The following is a 24,369-nucleotide window of genomic DNA, read 5'->3' on the forward strand; positions in this document are numbered from 1 at the left end:
ACTGAAGACTCAGGCCAGCAGACACACTGAGTGAACACTGCTTTTTCCTAGAAACAATATCAGGAAATGAAAAGGAAAGAAAAAAGACAGAAAGAGAATACATAGGAATTTACAACAAATATATGTACAGTCATTTAGTACACAGTTATAGCCGTTTAGTACAATATTTGAAGTAATTAAGGACAGGATTACATTAATTTCTTACACATTCATAGTAATTTAGTACATGTAAAGTATTTTAGTCCAAATGTATGATTTGTCAGAAATCTATCACACCGAAAAGTTATAGTAATGCAGTACAAACCTTAACAAATTTAAAGTAAGTAATTTAAATTTAAAGTAAGTAAGTAAATTTTCTACAACAAGTAAATGTAGTACAACATTTGTAGTAATTTGGTACAAATTCAGTTCAGTGGGAAAATCTGTTAGAATAACACCACTATTGTTCCCTTTACGCTGCACACAAGGTTATACAATTACATAAGAACAATGATATAGTAAAATGAGAATTCTTCACATTGGTGTGTTTCTTATATTTGACATGAAAATGTGTGAAAGCCTCTCACATGCAGTACAGACTATCCTGACCAAACTGTGAAGAGGGTCACACAGCACCACCTAATGCTGATGGAGAATACTGCCAACAATCCTATAGCCTCATAACTTCTATTAATTTCTTATTGGAAAAAAATGGAGCGAAACAAAATCATGGGTCATTATGTGAAAAAAGGTCAAACAGGACACAAAAGTGGAATGTTTTAAAATAATTTATTAGGAATTTTAAAAAGGTTTTTTTTTGTTTCAAAGGAATAAACATGACAGGAAAAAGAAAATCAGAAAAATGTTACAGTGTTGACAAGATTGTTATTTTTCAGTGAAAACAGCATCAAAGTATGAACTACCATGGTAGCCCGCAGCAGTGTGAGCATGTGTATCAAAATGTAAAACCTGGTATCAAGAGTGCTTTGTTCTTACGCTAACATTCGAAGGAAAACACATCTATCGTGATTGGCCAGTGCAACATTCTAGTAGCTCTGAACATAATTGTTTTGGTCTAAAAATTGTTGTCACATTGCTACAGTCTGTGACCTCCAGTGGATTTGCAGTGATGGATTGGGGGGCGGGGGGGTTACAGGTAAACAAGAGTTAATAAGACCCCCCCACCCCACCTTTTCCTGTTGGAAAAGCCACCTTTCTAAAAGGTTTAACCATCCACACTTTGACATGGATGTTAATGTAATAATAAAAAAGTCAGATTAAAACTTCACATTTGCAACTGAGGTACCAACCCCACCCCCACCCCACCCCCAAAAAACAGCACATGGCACATTGGAAACCAATGTGGATAAAACCATATGACATGCTCACGCAAACATCAACACAACCTGCAGAGCGAATCAGTCATAAACATGTTAACTGTGTATGACTGCTCCTGCCTACTAGTCCTTCATTTTCCTTCACAAACAATCATCACATATTGAAAATCACAGTTAAAACAACAATATGACAAAGTAAGAAAACAGCATGTTTTTTTTCTCCTCGCCTGATAGAGGAGCGTTTTCACACCCATATATCCCCAAAAGTAAAGTGTTGTATCCAGACTCAGCCTCTCTCCTGCTGGACTCAGAGCTGAGTCAGCCTCTGAACGCAGTAACAGACTCAAATGATGCATCATTCATAAATGCCTGGAGAGAAATACAGCATATGGCTGGTCTTATATTGACAGACAAACTGAGATGTTCTTGACTTCCATGTGAGACTATGATACGTAACAGTCAAGCTTTCCAACACATTTCTCCAAAGCCTCCCACCTCCCACACACAAAATTAGCTGATCCCCCGTCCAAGCCCCCCAGAAACCACAGTCATATTTACAATATATTACAAAATTGTACAGCTCATGTAGGCATATTATGTAACTGTGACTAATGACCTTTGTCGTCTGACCATTATTAGTATAACAAGTCTTTGTTAAAAACCTACCAAGATATACACTTTGTGACACATTCTCAAGAAATAGTATTAATCACAAATGTTTCGTTAAAATTCAGTATGAACTAGTATAGACAACTAGACAAATATACAGTTTTCCAGTACAAATAACAGCTCTTGACCTTCAAACAGGCTTCACCCGGAGATTTAACTCCTCTTATCTCAGAGAGATCAGGGTCAAAGTTCAAGTAACCCAATAAAACACATCCATAACAGATAAAGAAACAACGCAGCCATCACAAAAAACAGCAAGGTGAAACATAACAACAGAGGAAAAAGAAAAAAAAATACACTAAAAACTCAGCATCTGCGTGTGTTGCTATTACATGTAGTGATAAACATTTCACTCATTTTTCTTCTTCTTTTTTTTCTCAGTAGGTGGAGTTTAGTGAGGCGTCAATAGGGTTGGCTGGGTTCAGGCTGACACCAGGTTGTGGGGTGGGGGGTAGGTTTGAAGGTCCAGCCGCCTCCAGCAGAAGAGATGGACTGGACAGAGACAGGCCAGATCAGCTCCAAAGCAGCTTCAACTCCTCCCAGCTCTCAGTCTACAGCTCTGCACTGACACAAAAACCACATGGATTACTCATAGGTTTGGTGATGATTTTATATGTTAGGTTTTAAACAAGATGACTAACTTACACTCTCAGTGATATCCGTTAGTGAAGGCCGTGGCGATCAAAGGGCCCTGTGGCAGCAAGAACACAAGTTTAAAGTTCACTTGTTTGTTAGCAAAAAATGCAGACTTTGATTTCATCTATTCAGACTTTTTTTCTCCCAGGCTGAAGTTACTAATCAGTGAAATCAGCTGCTGCTGTGTTTCGTTGGAATGAAAACCTGATGGCACACAGCTGAGAAACACTGAAATGATCAGTCTAGCACTTTCAGCAAGAGCTCATAGCTCTACATTTTGGCAGTTTTTGGCGACACAAATATGAGTTTCCATCCACCTGTTATAGTACATATTTTTAAAAAGTCCACAATATCTGAAAATGGGTTTACCTTTGGATATATTGAAGAAGGAAAACAGGTTTTCTTATAAATGATGGTGGAGCTGGACCTGCCTCTACTTCTTCATCTTCTTTTATTTACAGCACAGTAAATTTAACATCAGTATCGATGCTAAGGGCTTCAAAGCAATAGTTTTTTGAGAAATACACTTATTGATAAGATCAATGACACTGATGTGCCTGTCTGTTCAATAGGAAGCTACCGCCAACAGCCAGTTAGCTTAGCTTAGCACAGAAAAAGTGGATTTTGTTGTCTTTAAACAAAGCCTGACTAGCTGTTCCCCCCTGTTGCCTGTTTTCTGTGCTAAGCTAAGCTAACCTTGCCTTGCCTTACATTTACTGGACAGATGTAAAATTTGATTTCTTCATCTTGTGCCTTCACTTTCACTTTAACTTAAAATTTACAAGGAATTTAGAAGCAAATACACCTGAAGTCTTAGATGTAACAGACTGTACAGTTATGTTAAGGAATGGAATAAAGGCAGATATTGTTGATGTTATTGTTGATGAGAAGCAATGATATCTCACCCCCAAACTATGGCTGAATCCAGTGCTTGGGGCGGGGCTCGCAGCGCTGAGGTAACTGCTGACAGCTGACTCCTGACTGGCCGTTCCATACAGATCTGCCATCGGCCCCGGGCTGCTCGTACCTAAAAATCCAGCTGAGCGAGACGGGGTAGAGCCTAAAAGTAAAAATAAGAACATTTGTTTTTTGCTGTTTTTTTTTTTTTAAATTGTGTGGTACGTGCCCCAACCATTCGGCTGTGGGTGCCCCTGTTTTTTTCCTGTTTTAATATTGTGCTGCATTGTAAATCACACAGTATTATTTATTACACCATGATGTTGAGATGAAGGAAAGTTAGTGAATGTATGAAATCCAACCTAAATCATGATTGCCACATTAAACCTCTCACTTTTTGTCTAATCTGTCTTTCACTGAATGGGAAATCATATATCTTTTGCGCAGACATTCATGATCCTCAGAGGATGAATCCAGCTGTTGTGAAGTCAACATTTGTGGTTTTGAGTGAAATTTCTCGACAGCTGTCATGTAGACCACTATCACATTAGGTGTGGACATTCATGTTCCACTCAGGATAACTTAAGTGTTTCGCACCATTATCTGGTCACAGAATAGCTTTGGCCAAAACTCTGGTTTATGACCAAACACCTGCTAAACTGATGACATTCTTTTTCAGCTTCAGCTGTGCTACGCATTCAGTGGTAATTAGCAAACATTAGCATGCTGTTGTTTTTCAGTCTCTTTTTATTTTCACTTGAAGGGAAAGTCAAAGCAACAGGTTTGGTGGGATATTTTGATACTTGCTGTTTACAGTACAGCTGCATCTATTCAGTATTACTGGGGGGACTACCATCACAGTGAAGAGTGGCAAGGTGGCACAAAATTAGAAACATCTACATCTATGACTATATTAGCAGTTAAAAACAAGGAAGAATTGGAAGTGCAAGGTTTGTTTTATTTAAAAAAAACGTTTGATTGCTGTATACTGTGAAATTAGTCACCCTCATTTCAGATGTTCAGATTTCTGAAAAAATCCAGTCAAATTTGGATTTGGAGCTCTCTATAGCCCTGATGAGAAAAATACAAAAGCATTTTTTAAATTCTTATACCTCTGACCACTGCCGCTGCTGCCGCTGCTGCTGCCATTGGTCCATATGCAGTGAGAGGAATGGCTATAAAGAGAAGAAAAAGAAAATCCAGTTTACACAAATTTTATGTGTAGGCACATAATAGCCAACTAAAAAACACAACATTTCAAGTCTCACTCCAGTGACCTCAGAAAACCACATCCTGTACTGATGTACAAGGAAACAGGAGTACAAATTAGCAATAAGAGTACTGGAGTTATTAATCCTGTACTTTTATAATACGGAAAAAGGGAGCTTTATGAGGTCAGTGAAGGAAGACTTGAAAGAAAAACAACAAAACCTTCCTCTTTACTGTCAGCAATCCTGCCTTCAGTTAGAGACCGAGGAGGACTGACAAACACAAACATGCAAACCAAAGAGTGATCAGGTGTTGGTGCTAACGTGGCGTGTAGCAGACTGACAACATGCTGCTTGTAAAGTCCAGAGGAGGGACTGACTGACCTGTGAGCTCAGGGGGGTGGGGTGAAGTCAGAAGGGGAGTCCTCTCTAAGTGGAACTCTAAAACAGAAACATCAGAGTGCTGTTGAGACACACACCACCACTGCCGGCAAGGATAACACACACACACACACACACACACACACACACATACATACAAACAAGCAGGGAAATGCCTCAGAGGTGACACACAGGGTTTAAGGAATGCAAACAGGAATTAAAGGACAAAAGGATGTTTTAAAGCCAAAAAAGTGGTGTTAAAAATTATACACAGCAAATCATTATGAAATACAAAAAAATATATATAGTGTCATACAAACTTCAGTTCAAAAGAGTACTTTGATTTCAATATATTTTTCTTTTTGGTGGACATCTAAGTTTGTAATTCACTCGCAGATCAACCTTACACACTCCAGTGAAATACACAGCCACGCTGACATGCACACACATGCACAAACACCCACACTTGTACACAAGCTATACATATGCAAATTCCACTCCCTGATATTTACAAGCAGCCATTTACACTCACTGTGTTTCATGTGCTTCTATGGAAACATGTTTGTATTTGTGACAGTGTGTCTACTGTCAGTTCAACACAAAACTACACAAGCTATTGATTGTGTATTTGCATAAGATGCAATCATCCTTTTTTCCCCTGGTAAATCATTCAAAGCAGGACTCCACTCCATTCAACCACATTTTTATCTGCTGCTCAGTGAATGGATACATTTACAGATACAGTCGCTCACCACACAATATGACTTCCTACAGAAATAAGAATCTTATTTTAACACCATGCTTTGTGTCTAATTCCCCAGCAGAAAACTAGAAGACTTAAAAAAGACTTTAAAATTATATTACTTTAGCTTTAATTGCATTACAGGTGATCACAGAGCCAAAGGCTTAAGAAGTTACTTTTACTCTCTCGCCCACTCGCACTTGCTAACTAACTATGGCTGTGTGTTTATTTCTCAGTGACAGCATCAACAAGTGCATCAGGAGCAGAAAATGTGCTGTGATTACCAGGGAACTGGTAGGTGTATCCAGGAGTGATGCCAGCGTAGCTCCGGCTGGTGTAGGTGGCGGTCTGGAAGCCTGGGTAACCTGTGGACACATGTTCACTATCAACATCTGGCCTACACCAAAAAGGGAAACTTGCACGGGGTGTTGCTGTAGTACATTAGAAAAACATCTGTGCTTTGAGGAAAAACATCTGCCCATACACAGAGGTAACACACAGTGCACACCAGTATTAGTGTGGTATTGAAAGGAACGGCCTGACACAAACAGAGCAACAAGTGTGTGTGTGTGTGTGTGTGTGTGTGAATGTGTGTGTGTGGTTGTGCTGCCCCCTAAAAGTGAAGCCTGGTACAGTCTGCGACATGCAGGTGGGTGATATTCTACACCTGTGGTCTGTATTTCTTCACTTAGGGCAGGACGGAGCAGCTTACTGTCTTTGTCTTCTGTTTCACTCTCAGCAGTGCACAATACACACAGATTGTCTTTGTGTACAACCTGACACCTGGAGAGCTGACCTCAGAACAACACTCAGGATAAAATAATCTATCACCACAAAAAGTTATCATTTAAAAATAATAATAATAATATGTGGTGGCAAACCAGCTTATCTATACTGTCTCATGAAAGCACTGACATACTGAGGAAAAAGGCGCAATTCTCTGAATGAACAGTAGGTGGTGGCATTCGTGTTAGCTTCACATCCATAAACGCATCCTGACTACTGTGAGCACAATAAAAATCTGTTAATGATTTTTGCCCTGGCATAGTAATAATGTAGTAATAATGCTCAAGGCAATGAGAAGATTGGAACTGTCAAAGGGCCATTCCACTAATTTTACACATGAGATTCATTTCACAGGTCATGAGGGGCAGCACTCAGCTTGAGGTGAGAGCAGTTGTAAAATGAGATCAAGAAGCCTTTAACAGAAAGCCTGCATTACAAAGATGAGGTATGAGGTTTGAGGGGTTGCATTATGGGAAATGGAGGATCCAGCACTCTTGGCAACACTAAAATTCTGGCTTTTATATATAAAATTAAAACTTCGATAAAATATGAACATCATAAAACAAGCCTTCAACAAACATTATCACAACTATATGTAATATATAGTCATGATGTGTACAGCTGATTAGCAGTTTGGAAATATTCTTCTACAGATGAGCATCCATTATCAACACTTTTTTGGTCACTTCCAAAGGTCTAGACAATCAAGGATAGAGCAGCCCAGTTCAGTGGTCAGCTCTTTCCCCATGAGACACCATGTGACCTTTAAGGCAGCTGAAGCTTTAATGCAGTAACAGTCATTATCAGACACAGGTGTACAGCCACATCCTTCCTGTCTTGATCAATACTAACTTACCCAGCATACCAATGCCCAGCATGAAGGCGTCCATCCCATAGGGCATCACCCGAGAGCGCCCCCTGGCCGAGCCCGTGGGGGACATCACCTCCTTGGGCTGAGCTTTCTTGCACTCCACCTGTTTCCGACCAAAAGACAAATCAGTACCTCTGCCCCTCTGAGTACAATGACGACATCAGGGTGTTGTTGTGTGCTGAGCTGCTCACCATTTTGTTGTTGATCTCATGGAAGTGGATCTCGCAGACTTTCTCCACCACATCCTCGTTCTCAAATGTCACAAAGCCAAACCCTGGCGAGGAGAGAATTGAAAAATTTCATACAATATGCTGGATTGAGACAGTAGGGCCTTTTCTGTGCAACAGTACAGCTAATAGTCTCCAGTAAGCGCTGTAATAGCCGCTTAACACATTTGCCCCCCCCCCACTTCAATGCTGCTATTCTGCACTCATCCTTTCTTCCCTCCCTTCCTGGCCAGAAGGCCCGGGCAAAGCTGGTAGGCTGTCATAATCGATCAGTCCCAGGGTGGGGAGGAGGTGCTTAAGGAGGCTTTATCCTGATCCCGATTAACGGACTGGCTAATTAGACTAGCCCCGTTCGTCTCCTCCAGCTCAGCCCACAGGAAGGAGGCCCGTGTGTGTGGAGGGGGCGGGTTGACGGTGGTGGAGGGCGATCAATAGACAACCAGGAAGGACTGGAGGAAGATTATCAAACTGAGGAAGAGTGGGAGAGGAAAGGTAGAGATGTAGGGAATGAACGGACAGAGACAGAGTCGGTCCGTCTCACCTCTGTGCCTGTTGGTGGTCTTGTCGAACATGAGCATGGCGTCGTCGACCTGGGGGGGAGACAAACAACAAAGTTTTTGAACGCTGCGCTCTCTCTCTTGCCACGCGGCATATTGCCTGACCTCAGCCCTTCTCAAGTTCTGCAGGGAGGCTCAGCAACAGATGGACAGAAAGGAGGGGGAAAAGGGAGAGAGGGAGGGGAGAGGACTGGAGGGACAAGCGACAGGTTACAAAGAGGAGGCCGAGGCAGCAAAGACAGGAAAATATGAAGAAGCACTGTACATGGCAAACGGACATAATGGGTGGCATGGAAAGCTGGAAGTTGTATTTGCTGCTAAACTGCCCCGGTCACAATCCTTCTCACAGAGATCACATAATCCGCCCCCTTTTCCCCTCCAAAGTTTGACATTCCCATGGCAACTGTACAAAAAGTCCTTATAAAAGAGCTCAAGCCAACATCAAATATGCTTTATGAATAGTGGGAGAGTGCCAGTGAGACAAAGAGGGCCACAAAGAGAGAAACCCTGACATACACACACACTCACACACATAAAGAAAAAAATAAATTAGCCAGTCACAAGCAGAAAGGTGAATCCTGTGGGCAGGTGGAGACTCGATGAGAGGGGAGAGCTGATAGTGAGAGGAATAGCGACAGGTGGAGATATGGTGAAAGAGAGCACAGAGAGTCCTGCAAGAGAGAGAAGGAAGAAAAAAAAAAAGGATTGGGTCAAAGTGGAAAGGGAGGAGAAAGAAGAGACAAAGGGAGAGGGAGACGGAGAACAAAGAGGCCTGGAGGCTTTGTTTGTTGGCACAGTCAGCCATAATTCCTCCTCCTCTTCTCCCTTTGACCTCTCCCTCCAGCCCGGCCTCCCTTTATAGAGCAAAGACACAGGTGTCTATTCTATACACACACACACACACACCCAGAGTTTCTTATGTCAAAGTTGACCTACTCTTTCTCTCCCTCTCTGCTCCCCTCTACCCCCCTCTCAACATGTTTATACTTCAGTCTGCACACAGAGGTCCAAATAAACATTTGGTAAATGAATCTGTGCTCTCAGTCTATAATAAGTTTACTGGATATGGTCCACTGAATAATTTGTCATAGTCACACAGTCACACACACTAGCACACTATGTGCTAGTGTGTGTGTGTGTGTGGACCCCTAAGGGCAGTTTGCCTACAGAAAGGTCAAAGGTGAGCGAGGAGTGTCAGTGTGAAAGGGGACCTGTTACTCTGATGCCTCTCAAGTCACTGCTTCCTTCCAGTCTGACATTTGCTGTGCGCCTGCAACATGTTCAGCTCTGGAGCTCTGCAAAAACATTTAACTGACACTTTTATCCAAACAGATAACCCACAGATTGTCAAAACTTTAAATCATCAACTGTACGAAGAGTAAGGTCGAGACACCCAGGACACGTTTTTCATGCTAAGGAGCTGTGAGCTGACACCACACAAACAGAATTAACAAGGCAAATACACAGAAACTTATACAGTCCCCAACATGAGGTGAAACTGCACAGAGTCACCCTGAAGGACACTATCAAAACATAACAACAACGCCCACAGTTCCTGTTAAACACAGCAAACGGAGTTAATTGCACATCATTGCTCAATATTTCAAACACTGGGCATTTTAATGGCGCACGGCCGGACAATATTCCCTCTTATCCCTTTTTTTTCCACCTCTCATCTTCCCTGTTATCCCCTGCCCATCCCTCTCTGCGCTTCTTTGTCCTCACCAGGACGGGACACAAAAGGTCCAGTGAGGCAGTCTAATCAGGAACTTCCATGGATGGCTGGAGCCTACATTTCACCGTCCATCCCTCGATATCTCTCTCGGCAAAAATTCATCTAGACGTTATGATTGAGGAGGGAGCACAGAGAAACTCGAGGGCCAAAACCTTTGGCACTGAAAAATAAAGTGCCGCACAGTTGGAAACGCGACTGCTCACAAAGGTAGTCTTCCAGTGTTTGACTTTGAAAAGTTTCAAGGGCTCTCACCGCAGATTGTCCATCTGAAATTTGCTGAAAAATCTGAATGTTTTTTTTTTTTTAATTTGTTTGTTTTCCTTGATTTTGTTTTGCACAAGATGAAGTCACATGGTACTTAAATCATACATATGATTGATTTCTCTGGACATATTTAGGAGTGTGGACAATCCAGAAACTTCCAGCATGCAGATAACTTCTGAACAAACTAACAAAATATTTGTCTAGCTTTGTACAGAGGCATAATGGCCCTCATATACCCCCCCCCCCCACAACACCCCATCTTTGCCCCAGTTCCCTCTCTTACGCCTCTGCAAACCTCTCTCAATCAGGCCCTCCCTCCCTCGCTTGTCAAGGCCTTTGTCAGGCCATCATCTATTCTCTGTCTCATGCCTTTCAGAGACCTCACAATATCAGAAACTTGGGTAAAACTTTATATAGAAATGTATTTAAAAACACAAACACATTACAAGAATGGCATAAAAGTTAAGGGGTAAGTTTGGGGGTTTTTGTAGTCAACTTGTATTTATTGTTACCAAACTCCCGAATTAACCCCCACCCAACACTCATGCTAACACCCCCCCGAACACCACCTCATCCCTCCTCCTTCAGAACAAAACCCCCTTACCCACAGAATTACTTGGGGACAATGGGCAAGCCAGGTCACCACGGTAACGGGCCAGGAGGGGGTTGTGGGTAGGAGCAGCTGTTACATCAGATTAATTCAGATTCTGATAATCCCTCCTCCTTCCTCACCATCACCACACACTCACTACAAAACTTTTCTCCCCCCTCCTCCTCCCTCTCCCTTCTCCTACCCCTCCTCTCTCTCTCTCTCTCTCTCTCTCTTCCCAGCTCCCTCCTCCAGTCCCCCCTAACTTCGCCTGCTGCTCTCGGAGCCTCTCAGCCTCGTTATTTTTCCCTTCCTACCCTCTTCAAGTCTTTTCTCTCCATCCTTTCTCGCCCTCCTCCTCCTCCCTGCAGTAACTCCTTCACTTCCAGGCAGCCGCTCGACTCCAACAAGTGAAGTTTTTCTCTGAGAATTTGTGGTGAATCAGACTCGGCAGAAATGGTGGGATGCAGTGCTATGTGTTTCTAAGCTGTTGATTTGTTTTTGAGCTGATGTAATCGAGGCAAACTTATGTGGATCAATTATGACCAACAAAGTAATATTCATTTTGACTCTGACCCACCATGCTGTTTTTTCGTCACAGCGTTTTGACCACAATCTGATGCCACTTTAACACACTCTCCTAAACATGACTCACCTTCCCAAACTGGTCAAAGTACTGCTTGACATCCTCGATAGTTGTGTTCACTGACAGGCCTCCCACAAAGATCTTCTTGGTTCGAGTCACCAACTGTAAGAAGAGGAAAGACAGATGAACCCATTTCTTACACTAACTGTCCTCTCTGATATCTTCAAATATGATTTCCATTTACAAATATGTCTGTTTAGGCATCACTTAAAAAGGGTGTGATTTAAAATCTGTATATTTTGTCCAGAAATGTACTGTAGAGGTAACAATAATTACTGACAGGTTTAAGTCGCTGTACTACTTTTGTATTATTAATATCAAATGCAGTCAAATGCACATTACTAAGTAACACCTTACTACTACAATACACAGCATTGCAAACAATACAAAATACATCTACAACAGTCATTATCTTTCATTAAAAGCTAATTTAAATTACATATTAGAGCTGCAACTAACGATAATTTTCATTATTGATAATTCTTCTGATTATTTCTTCCAATAATCAGTTGTTATTGGAAATTGTTTGGTCTATAAAATATCAGAAGTCGGTGAAGAATGCCCATCGCAGTGCCTCAGAGCAAAGGTTACATCACTAAAGATTTTGCTCAACCAACAGTCCAAACTCAAAATATTCAGTTTACTATCATATAAGACCAAGAAAAGCAGCAAATCTTCACATCTGAGAACCAGGAACCATCAAATACTTGGAATATTTTAATGACTTTAACGGTCTATAGATTATCAGAATAGCTGATGATACATTTTCTACTGATGGACTTAATCAGTTAATTGACAAATCGTTGCAGCTCTATGAGATAATAGCATAAAGCCTCACTTTCTTGCAAAAGAACAATAAAACAATTGGTCGCATTTGATTTTGTGTCTTCATTCACAGATTCACACTTTGATTCACACAGATGTCTGAATTTATTACTTCCTGCTCTCCATAACTATCTAAAAAAATGTAATTGCTTTGAACAGCCAAATGTTGTTAAAATAAAATGTTTAATGACAAATCATAATTATGTTCAATACAGACGCACATAATCAAGATTATATTTTTTTTATAGAATTTTGCTTTATACATTGAGTTCACAGGGGCCATTATTAAACACATATTATCAACTACTAAACAGCACCAAAACATGGCATCTCTCATTTCTCAATAATTTCTTAATATTACCTACATCCATTTCCTTTGTGACGTTTGCTGACCTAAGGTTCACAAAATCTGTGAATAAATTGCATTATTTCCTGTACACGACACTTGACACCTGTCGTTGTTTTGGTCCACTTAGCTATTCGTGATGAGATTGAAAAATGAGCCTGCTCGGTCAGACAAAGTGAAAAAAAGGAGCATGTAACCACACAGTTGTCAGTCAGTGCTGGCTGTAAGTCTGTCTGATTTCAGTCAACAGAGACAACTTTTATTTCGCTGTGAGTTGAAACAAACACAAGGAAAGAGGTCGTCAGCTGTAACACTGGAGACATGTCAAAGTTACATTAAAGTACACGAACACCACAAAATGTAAATGATTTACTAATGTGGACACTGTGTATTAAAACGATATAACACAAGCTGTGTAGCAACATAAATCAAACTGTGACTTTGGATCACAACTGTGAATTTTATATGTTAAAAACATTATTTCACAGGGATTCTTTGTTTTATTTCTTTGTTTTTTGTGCTGTTTCAAGAGTCAACAGTCACCATTTCTTTATCTAGTTATGAGTTGCTCTTTAATATCTCTTGCATTGCATTATGGGATGTTGGTGTCCATGATTATCACATTCAAAAATCAAACAATTTCAGCAATTTAAGTTGTTATTTTTATCCATAGTTCATTTGTCATTGTGTGAACTCAATAACTCACACATAACGGATCATCAGAGCCAACGCAAACATCCTACCACACCGCCATTTCTGCAGATCTGTTATGTTTGAAGAAATGTTATAAGACTACACATTGTTCTCCTTGTACTCACTACCAGTGTTTATTTGTGCTGCTTTGCCTCATTAAGCTGTTCTTTCAGTTTCCTAGTGTGTTGTTGTGAATGAAGAAGACAAGCTGCCTCAGATCAGGACACAGCGTACTTGAAACACAATACAGACATTTAGGCGGGTTTAACAAAACTGTGAGTTTCTAAAGTTGTGAACATTTTTGTTAACGCACAATCACGAAACGGTTCGGTGATGTCAGCGCTGCTCATGTTCATCAGATTACAAGGCAGTGGCCCAGATAAGAGACCGAAACACTCAACGCACACTAACCTGCTGCAAACACACACACTCACACACACACACACACACAACTTAACACAAGAAGACAGTTCCACTCACCTTGGGCTGAGCTCTACGAGGGAATGCAACCTTTGGATCGATCTACAGGAGAGAATACAGAAACAGAGAGGACTGGTTAGTGTTGTGTTGTGATACAGACGAAGCAGCAACCTATCACCTTTCCTCTGTGCACTCTGACATCACACCTTCATCTTTCATTCCTTAACAACTCATGTGTTAGGTGTAATATATCCATGTTGTCCTCCTGTTGACTTAACACAATGTATTCACCAGCCTTGATTGAAGTGATGATGTCAAAGACACCTGTTTTTAAAGGCTTATCATACCCAGACCTCACTGTGCTGATAAATAGAATGACACCATTTATTGCTGTGAAGGATGAAGTTGACATTGAATGTACAGTACGTTCTCAAATCAATACACTTTGAGATCAAAAGCTGGTGTTTTCTAATTATCACCTGCTTCAGACAGCAGATTGGGATATGACTACACCCTGGTCTGAATGCACTGCGGCTGTATGCTGTTGTGTGTGTGTTTATGTGTGTGTGAACCTGTGCCAGCAGTGATGTTGTAGGAGTTGATGTCTTCTCTAGCTGGTCATCATTAGGGCTGAGTATCGAACCTTATTTTGTTTGGAACTGACTGAAATGAGGTCATAGCAGAATACCAACAACTGTCAAGTACCGAAAGTTGGCATCAAACGTCTGATCAGATTCCTGCTCTTCTGGACTTTTTCTTGGCTTGCACAGTTGGTGATTTAAACCAGAACTGTGTATTTCAGACAGCATCTTATTTAGGCAAAGTTTGTGTACAGCTGCTCCTGTTCAGCCAAAATCTAAAATTTTAAATAAAAAGGGCTTAGTAGAAAAACACTGCCAAAAAAACTGACCATTTTGGTATCAGTGCCACATTTCAAGTCTCAGAAAATTTCAAATTTTATCTAGTCCCAATGATCATCGACAGAATTTTTCCAGTTGTTTTTTCATGTTGTTAACACTGAATTTTATCATCTCTTATTTTTTCTCATTATTAATGTGGGTGTGTTGTAAGGCTAAAGAAAACAGCAAGAGATATCCCTAACAGCACTTCAAATACTGTCAGTGGGTTTCTATGAGTTTCAACAGTGCAAAATTCAAATTTTAAAATTTTCATTTTATAATAATACAAAGCAGCATATTCTCATATTTGAGAGGCTGAAACTGGTAAATGTTTGGGGTGTTGCTTGATAAATAAGGTTTTTAAATCATTATGCAATTTGTGTTGATTCATTTTAATAATCAATCAATCAACTAATAAATTCAGCACTAAATAAGATAAAAGCAAGGAGACGACTTGGATTGTGTATTGACGTACACTATGATTGCTAGTGTGTAGCTATTCTACAAGGGTTTTTTGTATGTCTTCCTTGTGTTTATATTCCAGTATGTAAATGGTGTATACACATTTACCTTTTATGTAATTATACATGTAAGTGAGTGAGTGTGTGTGTATGTGTGTGTGTGTATGTGTGTGTGTGTGTGTGTGTATGCAGTCGTGCTCAGGTGGAATGCCTGGGAATGTCCAGTGAACCCCCTGCCTCTCTCGTCACTACCATGTGACATGTGATCTCCTGGAATCTCACACAGGCACCACAATCACAAACACACCTCACCTCGGCGAGGAGAGCCCGAGAGGGAGGACAAGTGTGTCAGACAAGAGTGTGAGATAGAGGGAGAGAGACAAGGGGGACAAGGAGGGAGAGGAGGACGGGACGGGGGAAGAGGAGAGGGAGCTGTCAATCACACCACACTGATAGCAGATCCACCCAATTTTGTTTGTTTGTGTTTGTTTGTTTTTGCCTCCCTCAGCTTTGGACGGAAGTGATGACAACAACAGGGACCATTCATCATCCTGTACGCTTTCAGGTGATCCGGTCCGTCCTCTGCCCTGCAGCTCCTTACACTTACATCCAGGAAAAAGGACAAGCTTAACTTTTCTTTAGCAGTATAACTCTTTTGATATTGATCTTAGCAAAACAACTACAAAAAAAACCCAAAACATAAAAAACAGTAGAATTGATACATAATGTAGCTAAGCCCAGTGAATGTCACCAAGGTTAAGATTGGAGAGAGACCACACCATGCCATGAGGATGCAATCATAGACAGGCTGTAAAATTGGAATTTGAGACCTCTATATTAGTCTATACTGGTCTAATAGAGCTAGAGAACAACTAGACTACTCCACACTGTACTGCTGTTACACTAACAGATGGTGAGACAGTACAGCGCTAAGATTAGTCCGTAACCATGAGAGGGTAGAGTTGAACTACAGTAGAGAGCTAGAGCCTCTATGGTAAACCACATGCGTTTACCAGAGTAAGGGTAACAGTGTTGTTTCTAATAAGACTTGACATCACCGCAAGTTTTTTCTTTTTTTTTTTTTCTTTTCTTCTAGAGAGCAGAGTGAGAAGACTATAGGCTAAGACTGGAGGATCAGATGCAGAGTCTACTGTTTAGTTTCTATGGTGGCTAGACTACTCTGATAGTCACCTCCGGTCACCAACCCTCCTGATGTCCAACACTCCTGTGCACATTCAAAAACAAACAAGACACACACACAAACAAACAAAATCAAACACATGGCAGCACACAGCACATCGTGGGGAGGAAATTGTGGACATTAAACAGATATAGTGGCTGTATTAATGAAATTGCTTTGTTTCATGGAAAAAATGTTGATCATAATAAAGATGTATTTAAAGGGGCTAGTTGTGAGTTTTCTCTGCCACCAAACATGGCTTCTTGCTGGGAGCGGGTGGTGATGGTTGCTTGCCAAGAGTTTCACCCATGATTGTGTTTACAATACAAGAAATACACCCTCTGACCGGCACTACTTCCTCAGGGCAGCCTGGACGCTACGGTGAGTCGCTATCGGAAAATGACAAGACAGGCAGGCTGGGCCGGGGCTAGCTGGTTAAAATGCAAACTTCAGAAGAAAAGAAGTGATAGAACTAGAGGCAAAACATCTCTGTTACTTTTTACCACTGCAGACAGCTCTTGGTGAGTAAAGGGAATGAAGTTTAATGCTTAACTCACAACATTTCTTCAAAACTTACAAATAGCTCCTTTAAAGTCCCCCCCCTCCACCTGCTTCAAAATGTGTTTTGCTTATTGTCAGTTTCAGCTTCATTGTGCAGTTTGACACTAAAAGGATGGAGGTTTCTTTATGTTTACCTAAAATCTGAGCGTAAGTTGACATACATGCAGGACTTGTGACATCACAATTAGTTTGGTATATGCAAATATATTTGGAATATGCAACTTATACATGTGTGATGTTACATACACTAAGAATTGATTTTTTTAGAGAGACATGGGAGATATTTTGTGACCAGCAGTTTGATTTTTGAAACAAAAAATATTTGCATATTCATAGAGTCTGGGTTTTTCAATGAGGGAGAAAAAGAAGCTGTCATGTTGAGAATTCTTAATGAGGTAATTGAACATTTTTGCAGAAAACACACATCAGACACAAATTACTATTCCAAGCGTAGTATTTTCATATGTCATAATGCATGCCTAAAGCGAGCCTTTAACTTAAAACAACAGTTTCTCCTGTATAAAGTCACTTTAAGGTGTCAGAGGTTCTGTTCAAAGAGAGGCCTAACCTCTCTGCACTCACAGCAAGGTAACAGGGAAGAAGCTGAACGTAATTCCAAGAGGGGTTTATGAAATCAGGGCAATCCACTTTGACCAACTACATCCCAGCTATGCAACAGTTGGCTGAGCGCGCTGCCTGTCACAGCCTGAACTGGGAACACACTTAGCTCAACGTGCCGATTGGGCAGCATTCAACATCTCTGGGGAACAACTCAAGCTTGTTGACTCCAATCCTATTAGTTAAGAGAGCCATACTAATCACAGATGGGGTTATCCTGACCTGCCCCCACCCCACACTTGTCCTTCCACCCAGGTCAGCATGGAAATAGTTAACGGGGGCCACAAACAAGCCTGGTGCAACTCTGCAAAGGGTTGTGTGACTTTGTTGAAAAACTCTCCTCCACCTTAGAGCTGCAGTTGAATGGAAACTTTGTCCCACAAAGGTGCAGTTTGCATCAGCCGTCACTAACTTTACAGATAGCAGGAAACCGGGAGGGCACCCAGAGGGGCGAGCAACAGAGCAGCAGTTACATAAATCACAATAAAACCTGCCTTCCTATACTGGTCAAAACCGGGCCGCATCTGTCCTTCAACACAATAAGTACCAATAAATTCCTCTGCAGCACTGTATTTGCTCTTTAGCCTCTCGGCTGTGCAAAGCTTTGTTAATTCCAGTGCCGGAGCGGTTCAGTCGGTCACAGCATGGCACATTCTTTCTGTTGCCACTGGAGAACTTTTCTCTCCCCTCTCTAACAGGATAACCTGTCTGCATGAGAGAGAGAGAGAGGGAGAGGGGGGCAGGGTGAGCAGTCTAAAAGGCCTACTCTACTCACCATCCAACCCCTGTGGCTGATCACTGAGCCCTCTCCACGCCAAACACACACACTCTCTGAGGCTGCCACAGCCCCCACCAAACGCCACAGACACACCCAACTGCCAGCCACAAGGGGCCCTGCCATGGCCCACGAGGCTGCTGCGCGGAGTTAGCACATGCACAAGTTGAGGGCAAGAACTCAAATTAAAAAGAGGGAATCATCATCTCTGGAGTCTGCCATGAATAAACTCAATAAGTTGCTTATTAGAGGAGGCGATGTGAGGATAAACTGTCAGTATCATGACCTCCACTCTCTGTGACTGTGACTGTTTATGCTGTCTTGATTTCTGGTATCCAAGAAATGATTGTAAATGATGTGCATTGTTATCTTCCTCTTTTTTTCTTTTGTGACAGAGCCATTCTTCAACTGTGGAGGGGGGGGAGTCACTATGGAAACAAACCCCATGGCGAGTTAGTGGCGTCCAACCATGATAGCGCTACTTGTCATAGCTGTCGTGCCTGCAACTGACATTATAGCAGTGGGGTGCTGGGGAAACCACAAAAAATACAAAAAACTAAATTCATTTTGACTTCTCTGTCAAACAACTTCCACCTTGTTAATTCTGGATGCATAATCACAAAAAATTCTCATTTCCTTGAAACTTTCTACAGCAAATAACCTCATCTCTATTTCCCTCTTCAGCACCTCCACTTATCTTCCAAAGGCTGGAGAAGGTGCATCGCTCAGAGCACAAAAGGAAAAAAGAAGAAATAGCCTCCCCTCATTTCAATACAGTGACTAACCCGCAGCCATCACCACTCCCACTGAGGAGAGAGGCGGGGGCAGTGGTCCCTATGGCGACCAACGGGCCACATTGTTCCCAGACCGGCCCACATTCATTACTGACAAAAAGACACACACACACAATCACACACTCCGCAACACAGGCAATTAATACATTTTAAGTTACAATTCACACAGGTGAAAGGGCCTGAATGTGTCATGTTGACTTTATCATCATTACGTTCACGGTTTTAGTCTTTTCTGGCATCAACAGGAAGCTGTGAGGAGTTTTGTTTGTTGCTGCCTTCAACACCTTGGTGGTTTCAGGTTGCGATCGCTCGTTCCATTGAGAAACTTTTTTTTTTTTTTTTTTGGAGGTCACTTCTACCCCTTGGGGACAGGGGAGAAAAAAAAGCAGAAAGAAAGTTTTGGTTCACTCTTCCTAGAGACCAAAATCAAAGATTGGCAGTGAATGCAACCCTGTCCGGTTCCCCTTGTTTCTATGGAAATTGACACTGGGTGACATTTTCTTGCCTGTTTGGCTGAAGAGCAAAGAGAGAGCACAGTCTCCCATGTGTCTCCACTGTCAACCACTGACTTTTTATCATGTAACGAGCTCACATCTGAGGTGTGTGGCAGTGGACACAGACATGGATTGAGAAAAACATCAGCATGGTGGAACCTTAGTAAACATACTAAAATGTAGCAATGTTACACCTCTCTAGCGGATTATTGGAAAATCCACTAATCAAACACTGAGCAATGGGATTAGCCGGTGGTGGGAAGTAAATACAGAGAACTCACTGTTTTGGAGTCCAACTCGTGCCTGGTTTGGGCCAAAACTTTATCCACGCCGGCCTGATCAACAAAGGTGACGAATCCGAACCCTCTGCAGACATCAGGGGAGGGAAGAGGGAGGGAGGGAGGGGGTATTAATGACACAGAAACTGATGTTGACATGTAATGATATGTTATGAGCAGTGAGGAATCACGGAGGTCAGATAAACTTTCAGCTCCGGCGGAGAAGCCGGGCTCCACAGCTCCCTCACCTCGAGCGCTTAGTAACTGGATCTCGCATCACCATACACTCTTTCACCTCGCCGTACTTGCAGAAGTACTCCTTCAGGCCCTCTGGGAGAGAAAACAAGGTGGGAAGGAGGCAGATAAGTTGATGAATCACAACAGATGAAAACAGATGACAGCTTTTTAATAAAAAGTTAGCAAGGACTTTGGCAGCAGGGTCAAACTTTTTCACCCTGCTGAGATTTCCCTCACTAAAGTTCATACAATTTTTCAATTAAATGTGCCAAACACAAAATGGTCAGGACTGAAAAAACTTCAAACTACACAATAATTCCAGACAAAATTTCTTGTGATATTACAGCCTAAATAATTAAATAAGATTTACAGAATCACTCATTTACTCTATGGTAGTTCTGAATGGGGGCATTCATTCTGGAGCAGGTTTCACATGAAAAAGTCAAAAAAAAGGGGAGAAAATAAATAAACAGATTCAATGTAAGCAAAGAGAAATATTAAGAAATACAGCTTTTCAAATAAGTTTCTTTTGGTTCCATCTAATCCATGCCAGGATTTTAAAGACATAGTGGCATTTTATGAGGACAAGTAGTGGAAAATGATTTACCTTGTGTTGTTTGCCAGCTGAGTCCACCTATGAACATTTTGCTGTGGGAAAAAAGAGAGAAAATATCTATATTTACATATTCATTAAAGGAGCATTCCGTGGTGTTAATATTTATAGGGTTACGCAGAGAAGACAAAGTTCTTATTGAGGCTTTGAAAGTGTAATTCTGGAGGTAAAGACGTGTGTACAAGAGTGTATCATCTGTGATTTTACATGAAGGCTCTCAGTGTGGAGGTGTGTGAGTCTGGCGGCGGACCAGAGTCCCCTCGCAAAATACCAGGTTTGTTTCTGAGGTGTACGAACAGAGGTACGAAAGAGAGAATTTAAAAAAAAAAGTTTTTTCGTTACCAGGGGTCGTGAGGGGAGTCCGTGGTGGACAGGCTGCTCTGGCTCCCTTCCGTCTCCATTCCGTGTCCTCGCTGTGTGTGTGAGTGAGTGCCGTGTGCGTCCGGGCCGAGGCGTGCGGGAAAACAGGCGGAGAGTGAGTGAGAGGAGCTGGGCGGGTTTGGCCCGGGGTGACAGAGAGGGGAGCGGGCCAGATGCAGGCTGGGACAGACTCCACCTCCTCCTCCAGTCAGTCCCCGCTGCTGTCTCGCTCTCATCCCACCACCGTGGCACGCGGCTCCACCGTCAAAGCTGGTGTCGACGACGGCACGACTTCCGCTGCTGCCTTTCAAAAATAAAAGCCAAAAGGAGTGCGTACGCGCATGAACGTGCAAAGTGCATGCAAAGTTACAAAATGTCCTGGATTTTACAGTCTTATTCTTTAGTGCTCAAATACTTCAAAGTAAACTGACAGTACTTATCATAATAAGAGCTACATGACTGTTATGAAACAATATGAGGTGTCCAGACAATACACATTCCCAGATAATCAGATCATACATATAAAGAATCTAAGCATTTTCACAGTTCTACATTATTGATGAATAGACCTTTGTTTTCATTTTTGAGTCCTACACTCCGGCTGCAAGCTTTAAATATAAAAATGAACATACACGAATGGCCTTTAAAGTGAATTCATAGAATAAGGAGGGTTCCATATTATTTCAAGTCAGCTATTTCAAGTGGGAGGTGTCACCAAGTGAAGCGCAAAATTAATTATATTGTGTATTTTCAAAATGACAGAATCAGAGGTGAAAGTACATCACTCATGTTTCATTCATTAAGTTTCATCAAAACCCTTGTTAGTCATTGTTGTCTGGGATTTCACATATGATAAATAATAAACAAGAAGAGTCGAACAATTCCAGTTTTTTATGGTCAAAGGTTTAATTTACAACATAAAACACAAACCATTTTAAGTAGTCCTATAATATTTATTGAACTGTTTTAAATGTTTTTGTTATATCATGAAATATTAGTATTTGGACAATAATATAATGGTTTTAAAAAGTGGCTTTTATGATGATAAAAGGTTAAAGCAAAACCAAATTTTTACAAAGAGCTTGAACTCAATTGAAATGAAAGGAAACGTTTTTCTTACTTTCTGACATTCAGCTTTTATTTTGAAGGCAGAATCTCTTAACTTCCTGTCGCATTCTGGATAACATTGACTAACTTGATGCAATTTCCACCCTAGTTTAGATAAAGTGTAAAGGCACAATCTACAATTAGAATAACTAATCTGTAGTGATCTCCTCACCTGATTAGAGACATCAGTGATGACGGTGGAAGTCTGACACACCACATGTTAATACAACTGTTTGTCAGGAAATTAATATCATGTGCCGTTAATTTGATCTGTTAAGAAATAATACAGACACAACTCTTACTCACAACAGACCACGTTGGAGGCTGCTAAATGTGTTGTAGTGCAATAGTCAAGCAGTTTCACAGCTATTGGCCAACAGTCAGAGTTGGGAAATTAGTTATCAATCCTCAGGAGCCTGTTTAAATAATTTTAAGTAAACATGGAGTCAATGTTTCTACAATATAAAGTCATACTACTCCTTCAATATTCCCATGATAGTATGTCTGAGGTGCTTGAATGAAAACATATGGTTTGTTACATTCTTATCCTCAACGCTGGTTTGTCTTAATACACCCTCCATAATGCAAACGGGCTTATGCAACGTGGTATAGCAGGAGGTTTGTGTGCTGTGTGCTCATTCATTGCTGGGGTTTAAGTATTTAATTAGTACCAAAGCCAGCTCCAACTAATCTTCTCAACACTGACTCAACATGTGACCTGGTAGCCAATGTTAAGGCCAATCAATAGCCTGAGCAATTCAAACGCAGACAATGACAGCTTTGACTTACGGGTATAAAATGGATGCCGCCCTACCCAAGATCCAGAGTTTGGAGCAAAGTTTGGAAGGTGAAGTCTGAAGTTTAGGTGTCTCTTTTGTGCATGCCGACACTGAAACACATGAGAACAAGGAAAAAAGTGAATAGTGGTGGTTATGTCCCTGTGACACTTCTATACTTCAGAGCAACACTACAAGCTGAGAGTGTGTAACACAGGATGTTTGGGCACAGATTTGGATTTGTGATTGTCCTCTCTAACACAGTTTATTCTCATTGAGTGCTGCAGCCAGTGTCCTGCCCGCACACAGGCCTAGTCTATCCTCTGCAGACGAGCAGATGAGGCTCTGGAAGTGGGACAGGGGCTATTTGGACAGGAATTAAGGGGTGTGTTAAATTTCTGCATGCATGATCAATGGGGTTGAATGGCGGGGTTGGGGATGGGGTTGGGGTGGTTGGGGTGGTGGTGGTGGTGGTGGTGGGGGACACTAGGCTCAGGCAGAGACAGAGGGAGAGAGCTAGCGGTTAGAACACACACAGAGGCAGCCAGCAATGGCTCACTAATGAGAGATGGACAGTGTGGATTGTATCTCATTACCAATCAACATAGCTTTGAGTTCTCTGTAGAGGGAAAATGCAAGCTCTAATGTGTGCTGCATGTGGTCTTTTTTGATAAACCCAGCTTGTGTGGTGGAGCATTAGTCACAGCGGTATCTGAGCTGAGCTGGAAATCCACACACACTGCCCTCTGTCCGATTTGGTAAGGAGTTTCCTCTGAATAGTACAATGGGACTTAATTACAGGTCAGTGGCATGTCTCAGGGAGATAGAGGGAGCTCTGTTACCCTTCCAAATACAGTATAATGCCATCTTCCCAAGGGTGGGGTGGGGTAACACCAGCTCCACACAAAAAAGGTGCTGATAGGCTGAACCTGAGAATGGTATAAGGTGATCCAGGCAGAGAAAGTGAGCGTTTTACACTGAAAGAGAGAGAAAAGATAAAGGATTACATTAACTCTCAAAGGTTTTCTCTCATTTAGTTTGCCCTCTTTCCTTTCTAGTCCACTTCCAACTTATCATTACAGCCAACTTTCTTTGACAAAAAACAAGAAGGTGGATCAAAGACGAAGAAATCTTGAATTTGGAAATCAAAAAAATCTGACTGTACTCAACACGCAGAGTTGGAAAGAAGCTGGAGTTTAACACCACCTGTGGGGGCGGCTGAAAGTTCAAACATGCCCACATTATTACGAGTCTAATGTCAGTGAGTTTTCAACTATAGCCATCATCAGCTCCACAAAATGTACATTGTTTTTGCATTCTGTGACGATTAACGACTGTCTGAGCCTTAACTCAATATCATGAAAGGAAAGATACATTTGTTATGGAGGTGAGTGGTGACAAAGATAAG

At 41.6% G+C, this 24,369-nt stretch overlaps 1 protein-coding gene across 6 annotated transcripts; it reads right to left on the minus strand.

Annotated features, from left to right (window-relative positions):
* Positions 1-749: 749 nt before the first annotated feature.
* On the minus strand, positions 750-23,977 carry msi1b (musashi RNA binding protein 1b). 6 transcript variants are annotated; one of them, XM_018668756.2, is made up of 17 exons: positions 23,804-23,977; positions 22,975-23,074; positions 21,061-21,378; positions 20,713-20,753; positions 20,117-20,198; positions 19,872-19,956; positions 13,869-13,910; positions 11,534-11,626; positions 8,275-8,323; positions 7,698-7,780; positions 7,492-7,609; positions 6,134-6,214; positions 5,111-5,167; positions 4,631-4,693; positions 3,527-3,681; positions 2,631-2,676; positions 750-2,544 (listed from the first exon to the last, which is right to left on the minus strand). In XM_018668756.2, exons 1-16 carry the CDS (start codon positions 23,826-23,828, stop codon positions 2,635-2,637), a joined length of 1,434 nt encoding a protein of 477 aa, XP_018524272.1. In that variant the 5' UTR covers positions 23,829-23,977; the 3' UTR covers positions 750-2,544; positions 2,631-2,634. The 6 variants fall into 6 exon arrangements, with proteins under 6 accessions (XP_018524272.1, XP_050931233.1, XP_050931234.1 ...); XM_051075276.1 differs by having other exon boundaries at positions 750-2,549; XM_051075277.1 differs by lacking the exon at positions 23,804-23,977 and adding an exon at positions 22,358-22,455 and having other exon boundaries at positions 750-2,549; positions 22,975-23,365.
* Between the last annotated feature and the right edge of the window lie 392 nt (positions 23,978-24,369).

Source organism: Lates calcarifer, linkage group LG13 (genome assembly GCF_001640805.2).
Source record: "Lates calcarifer isolate ASB-BC8 linkage group LG13, TLL_Latcal_v3, whole genome shotgun sequence".
NCBI classification, from domain to species: Eukaryota; Metazoa; Chordata; class Actinopteri; family Centropomidae; genus Lates; species Lates calcarifer.